Raw genomic sequence first — 7,500 nt, 5'->3', positions numbered from 1 at the left:
TGTTACATTGAATGGTGATGATGATGAAGATGGTGATGATGATGAAGATGGTGATGATGATGCAGATGCAGGCGGAGGGGGAACTAGGTTCTCTGAAACTGGGTCGGGTTCCTCTGGTATCATCGGGATCTTCACTTTTGGTTCCTCTGGGTGTTGAGAAGCAGAACCTGGTGCAGCCCGTCATTATCCTGGAGCCGTCTGGCCTCGTCCACACTCCAATGCTCACCGGTGAGACTGTAACACACACACACACACACACACACACTGTAACACACACACTATAACATACACATACACACACATACGCTGTAACACACACACTATAACATACACACACACACACACACTGTAACCAACACTGTAAAAACACACACTGCACCACACAGACGCACAAACTGTAGCACACACTGAAACACACATTTTAACACAGACAATAAAAATGTAACACACACAAACATACACTGTAACACTGTGTGTGTGTGTCTGTGTGTGTGTGTGTGCAGTTCCAGGTCTGGCTCCAGTTCCTTTGCATGTCGGCGCTGCTCACAAGCCACTGAGCCGCACACGGTCTGAGCCGCTGCCCCCCAGTCCCCACGCCATACACACACACCTGCTGCAACAGCAACACAACACACAGCTGCTGGAGAGACTGAAACAACAAACACACCTTGGCAAGGTACACACACATACACACACACACACACAATCATAAAAACAATCACTACAACATACTATCTGTTATCCATTGAACCGAAAGCTTTAATTGTGTGTGTGTGTGTGTGTGTTCTCCAGCTCATGTCGAAGTCGAGTGAGAAGCCACGTCTCTGTCAGATCCCCTCTGAGGACATGGACTCGGAGGACGTGGGGACGTCATCCAGCAACGCCAGTAAGAGCAGGGCAGAGTCACAGAGGGAGGCGGAGACTCAGGATGAGCACCTCAGCCTTCAGCAGACCCTCATTCTCAACCAGGTAGCGCATACACACACACACACACGCGCACACACACACATACACACGCACATACACACACATGCACACACACACACGTGCACACACACACCACACACACACACATGCACACACACATAGACACACACACACACACAAACACACATACACACGCACACATACACACACATGCACACATACACACGTGCACACACACACCACACACACACACATGCACACACACATAGACACACACACATAGACACACAGACACACAGAGGCAAGTGAACATGAACACATCAGTACAGCGTTTCATGACTGACACACAGCACAGTGTCTGAGTGTAGAGCTGAGCCTCTCCAGCAGAGGGTGCATTCTCACCACTCCACTGTTCCACTAGTCTATCTCACTGAACTCACAAGGGGGCAGCAGAGTCCTTCTCCATGCTTCCTTTAACCCTGTGTGTGTGTGTGTGTGTGTGTGTGTGTGTGTGTGTGTGTGTGTGTGTAGTCACGTCTTTGGGAGACGCAGAAACAGCTGCAGCAGCTGCGCAGACACACAGCCCAAATGGTATTACCCATGATGTTCAGCAGCGGTCACCGGCCACTCTCACGCACACAGTCGTCACCAGCCTCCACCTCACACACACTGCCTGACAAAACACTGCCCATCACCACGGCAACCGAATCCAACCTCAGCCAATCACACTTTACCACAGGTAAGACTGCTGACCAATCAGAGGGCTGCAGGTATGAACACTTCTTTTTTTATATAACTTTTGTTATTTATATGATTTAGCATTTGAATACATTGGAGTGTGTGTGTGGTTATGTGTGTGTGTGTGTGTGTGTGTGTGTGTAGGTCTGGTATATGATTCTCAGATGTTAAAGCACCAGTGTACATGTGGAGATAACAGCTCTCACCCAGAGCATGCTGGGAGAATTCAGAGCATCTGGTCTCGTCTGCAGGAGCGTGGACTCAGAGCGCAGTGTGAGGTAGTGCACTAACTAACTCCGCTACACCCTACTGCCCCTACTACACCCTGCTGTCCTCTACTACACCCTACTGTCCTCTACTACACCCTGCTGTCCTCTACTACACCCTACTGTCCTCTACTACACTCTATTGTCCTCCACTACACTACACTCGATTGTCCTCTACCACACCCTACTGTCCTCTACTACACTCTAATGTACTCTACTACATGCTATTGTCCTCTACTACGCCCTGCTGGCCTCTACTACACCCTGCTGTCCTCTACCACACCCTACTGTCCTCTACTACACCCTACTGTCCTCTACTACACTATACTGTCCTCTACTACACCCTGCTGTCCTCTACTACACTATACTGTCCTCTACTACACTCTGCTGTCCTCTACTACACCCTACTGCCCCTACTACACCCTGCTGTCCTCTACTACACCCTACTGTCCTCTACTACACTCTATTGTCCTCCACTACACTACACTCGATTGTCCTCTACCACACCCTACTGTCCTCTACTACACTCTGATGTACTCTACTACATGCTACTGTCCTCTACTACACCCTGCTGTCCTCTACCACACCCTACTGTCCTCTACTACACCCTACTGTCCTCTACTACACTATACTGTCCTCTACTACACTATACTGTCCTCTACTACACCCTGCTGTCCTCTACTACACCCTACTGTCCTCTACTACACCCTACTGTCCTCTACTACACTATACTGTCCTCTACTACACCCTGCTGTCCTCTACTACACCCTACTGTCCTCTACTACACTCTATTGTCCTCCACTACACTACACTCGATTGTCCTCTACCACACCCTACTGTCCTCTACTACACTCTAATGTACTCTACTACATGCTACTGTCCTCTACTACGCCCTGCTGGCCTCTACTACACCCTGCTGTCCTCTACTACACCCTGCTGTCCTCTACCACACCCTACTGTCCTCTACTACACCCTGCTGTCCTCTACTACACTCTATTGTCCTCCACTACACTACATTCGATTGTCCTCTACCACACCCTACTGTCCTCTACTACACTCTAATGTACTCTACTACATGCTACTGTCCTCTACTACACCCTGCTATCCTCTACTGCACTCGATTGTCCTCTACTACACCCTACTGAACTCTACTACACCTTACTGTCCTTCACTACACCCTGCATTCCTGTACTACACTCGATTGTCCTCTACCACACCCTACTGTCCTCTACCACACCCTACTGTCCTCTATTACACCCTACTGACCTCTACTACACCCTACTGTCCTCTACCACACCCTACTGTCCTCTACTACACCCTACTGTCCTCTATTACACCCTATTGACCTCTATTACACTCTATTGTCCTCTACTACACCCTGCTGTGCTCCACTACACCCTACTGTCCTTTACTACACCCTATTGTCCTCTACTACACCCTGCTGTTCTCTACTACACCCTGCTGTCCTCTACTACACCCTGCTGTCCTTTACTACACCCTACTGTCCTCTACTACACTCTACTGTCCTCTACTACACTCTGCTGTCCTCTACTACACTCTACTGTCCTCTACTACACCCTGCTGTCCTCTACTACACCCTACTGTCCTTTACTACACCCTGCTGTCCTCTACTACACCTTACTGTCCTTTACTACACCCTGCATTCCTCTACTACACTCTATTGTCCTCTACTACACTCGATTGTCCTCTACCACACCTTACTGTCCTCTACTACACTCTAATGAACTCTACTACAACCTACTGTCCTCTATTACACCCAACTGACCTCTACTACGCCCTGCTGAACTCTACTATGCCTTACTGTCCTTTACTACACACTGCTGTCCTCTACTACACCCTACTGAACTCTAGTACACCTTACTGTCCTTTACTATACCCTACTGTCCTCTACTACACCCTACTGTCCTTCACTACACCCTGCTGTCCTCTACTACACCCTACTGTCCTCTACTACACCCTGCTGTCCTCTACTACACTCTATTGTCCTGTACTACATTCTACTTAATTGTACTTTATTGCTCTCTATTGCTTTCCACTGCACTTTACAACACACAATTACTCAATATCTGCGTGTGTGTGTGTGTGTGTGTAGAGTATCCGTGGTCGTAAGGCAACTCTGGAGGAGTTACAGTCAGTTCATACGGAGCGTCATGTTCTCCTGTACGGCACAAACCCACTGAACCGCCTCAAACTGGACAACCGCAATCTCACCGGTAATGAACACACACACACATATGGGTGTAGCACACACATCATTTGAGATGAATTAACTACTAAAAGAAGAGTGAAATAAGAAAAGGAAGTAACTACCATATAAATAAAGTGGGGAGGGTTGGTGGGCGGGTCAGTGCATCAGACAGAAGATCAGATCTTCTGCAGTTAATTTTTTTTCTCTCCTAATGTAAATGTTTCACTTAGTCTTCTGCCTCTTAGCCCATCACTGCACTGTGTGTGTGTGTGTGTGTGAATCCTTTATTTATGTCCCTCTCTGTCCAACAGGCATTTTGTCTCAGAGGATGTTCGTCATGCTGCCATGTGGAGGAGTGGGGGTGAGTGTATATACACACACACACACACACACACACACACATCTGAGCTGAATTTAGAAGTACTGTTTGATCCAAATTTCTGGTGATCAGCAGAAACTTTCATCTGCAGCACACACACACACACACACACACACACACACACACACACACACACAAATACAGGCACTGACAATGTGGAATCTGCTATGGGTTTGAATGTTTAATCATTAACACGACCCACGATGCACACATGCACACATGCACGCACACATACACACACACACACACACACACACACACACACACACACACACTCCAGAATGTCGATCAGTTTCAGCTTTGTTCCGCTGAAGTGATTGGAACAATGTGGAGCCTGAAGGATAAAAGACATTCCACCTCCTGAACACAGATCCTGGGCCAAACCACAGAGCGGGTGGGTGGGTGGGGGAGGGGGCTGGGTGGTGGAAGCGGAGGAGGGGAGGAAAGGGGGAGGAAGAGGAAGAGGAGCAACAAACAATGGAGGAATGCATAACCTCATCCACCCGTCCACGTCCTCCTCCACTCTCCCGCTCTCCCATACTCACGAATGGAAACTCATTTTAATATGATCTATCATTAACATGTGCAGGACTGATTAATGCCCCTCTGCATACACACACACGCACACACACACACGCACACACGCACACACACACACACACACACACAAATTGATGTTACTGATGAATAATACTAAATAATCCACAGTGATTATGATGATATTAGTGTTACTCACACTGATCTCTCACACGGTGAAGCCTGAAGTCACACACCCACACACACGCAGACACACATGCACACAAATACACAAACACACACTCTGTGTCACTGTGTGGTTTTTAAAGTAACACAGGGTGCTCCATATGGATCGGTTCTTCGTCCACTACTATTTATAATTTATATAATCTCCCTGAGTGCCATTATTTTTAGTCAGAGTTGTGCAGATGATAAACACATTTCCCTTCACGCTAAACCTTCTGTTCCTCGCCGACCCGACTCACACACACGCTGTTTATAAAACGTTAAACACTGCAAAGATACAAATTCTCTGCAGTTAAATCACAACAAAACGGAGATCTGCACTTGAGAAAGTTCCATTCAGAACAATTCTCTTTCATTTATACAGAGCTTTTAATAATAAACACCGCCCTACAGCAGCTTCACAGAAATCTGGATGTAGAGTTCGATTTAGATCCCTGACGACGTGAGGAAACACTCCCGGAGACGACGTGAGGAAGAAACCTCGCGTGGAACCAGGCTCCAGAAATCTAGCAGCAAGAGATAAGAGACAGCGTATAGCTGAGGAGACTCTCCTTCCCGAACACGACGTCTCTCCGCTTTACCCTGACCTCTATCACTCTGAACAATAACACAGCGTTAATTTACTGTTTCTGATGAACCTAAAGACGTTTTATTTTCTAACTTTAATAAAGATGAGAAAAAGAACAGAGAAGAGCGTTAGACTAGACATCAGTCCACAGACGTGGAGCGTAACGCAGCCGGAGGAAAATATTTCCATTAGTTACAGTCATGATTTACAGAGGGAGTGTGAGCGAGAGAGACGGATGGAGTGTGAGAGGGAGAGAGACGGAGTGTGAGCGAGAGAGAGAGAGTGTGAGCGAGAGAGAGAGGGAGTGTGAGAGAGAGAGGGAGTGTGAGCGAGAGAGAGAGGGAGTGTGAGCGAGAGAGACGGAGTGTGAGCGAGAGAGAGATGGAGTGTGAGCGAGAGAGAGAGACGGAGTGTGAGAGAGAGAGAGATGGAGTGTGTGAGAGAGAGAGGGGGAGTGTGAGCGAGAGAGAGAGACGGAGTGTGTGAGAGAGAGAGAGGGAGTGTGAGAGAGAGAGAGAGGGAGTGTGAGCGAGAGAGATGGAGTGTGAGCGAGAGAGAGAGAGAGAGACAGAGTGAGAGGGAGTGTGAGCGAGAGAGAGAGGGAGTGTGAGCGAGAGAGAGAGGGAGTGTGAGCGAGAGAGACGGAGTGTGAGCGAGAGAGAGAGAGAGACAGAGTGAGAGGGAGTGTGAGCGAGAGAGAGAGGGAGTGTGAGCGAGAGAGAGAGGGAGTGTGAGCGAGAGAGACGGAGTGTGAGCGAGAGAGAGAGAGAGACAGAGTGAGAGGGAGTGTGAGCGAGAGAGAGACGGAGTGTGAGCGAGAGAGAGACGGAGTGTGAGCGAGAGAGAGGGAGTGTGAGAGAGAGAGGGAGTGTGAGCGAGAGAGACGGAGAGTGAGAGAGAGAGAGGGAGTGAGCGAGAGAGAGAGAGGGAGTGTGAGCGAGAGAGGGAGTGTGAGCGAGAGAGAGAGACGGAGTGTGAGAGCGAGAGAGGGAGTGTGAGCGAGAGAGGGAGTGTGAGCGAGAGAGAGAGGGAGTGTGAGAGCGAGAGAGGGAGTGTGAGCGAGCGAGAGAGAGAGGGAGTGTGAGCGAGAGAGAGAGGGAGTGAGAGCGAGAGAGGGAGACGGAGTGTGAGAGAGAGAGAGACGGAGTGTGTGAGAGAGAGAGAGGGAGTGTGAGAGAGAGAGGGAGTGTGAGCGAGAGAGGGAGTGTGAGCGAGAGAGAGAGACGGAGTGTGAGAGCGAGAGAGGGAGTGTGAGCGAGAGAGGGAGTGTGAGCGAGAGAGAGGGAGTGTGAGAGCGAGAGAGGGAGTGTGAGCGAGCGAGAGAGAGAGGGAGTGTGAGCGAGAGAGAGAGGGAGTGAGAGCGAGAGAGGGAGACGGAGTGTGAGAGAGAGAGAGACGGAGTGTGTGAGAGAGAGAGAGGGAGTGTGAGCGAGAGAGAGAGGGAGTGTGAGCGAGAGAGAGAGATGGAGTGTGAGCGAGAGAGAGAGGGAGTGTGAGCGAGAGAGAGAGAGGGAGTGTGAGTGAGAGAGAGAGGGGGTGTGAGTGAGAGAGTGAGACGGAGTGTGAGAGAGAGAGAGACGGAGTGTGTGAGAGAGAGAGAGGGAGTGTGAGCAAGAGAGAGAGGGAGTGTGAGCGAGAGAGAGAGGGAGTG

General features: G+C 49.3%; 1 protein-coding gene across 1 annotated transcript in view; it reads left to right on the top strand.

Annotated features, from left to right (window-relative positions):
- Positions 1-7,500, top strand: part of hdac7a (histone deacetylase 7a) — a 48,800-nt gene that overhangs the window by 28,432 nt on the left and 12,868 nt on the right. The window contains exons 10-16 of the mRNA XM_053642547.1: positions 66-228; positions 504-676; positions 793-969; positions 1,459-1,666; positions 1,810-1,943; positions 4,045-4,165; positions 4,452-4,501. Of these exons, the coding sequence (XP_053498522.1) occupies positions 66-228; positions 504-676; positions 793-969; positions 1,459-1,666; positions 1,810-1,943; positions 4,045-4,165; positions 4,452-4,501 (1,026 nt within the window). The remainder of the gene's footprint in view (positions 1-65; positions 229-503; positions 677-792; positions 970-1,458; positions 1,667-1,809; positions 1,944-4,044; positions 4,166-4,451; positions 4,502-7,500) is intronic.

The sequence above is a fragment of the Ictalurus furcatus genome, chromosome 15 (genome assembly GCF_023375685.1).
Source record: "Ictalurus furcatus strain D&B chromosome 15, Billie_1.0, whole genome shotgun sequence".
In the NCBI taxonomy this organism is placed as follows: domain Eukaryota; kingdom Metazoa; phylum Chordata; class Actinopteri; order Siluriformes; family Ictaluridae; genus Ictalurus; species Ictalurus furcatus.
Note: the sequence above shows the minus strand (reverse complement) of the source record. Positions and strands in the feature narration are given on the sequence as shown.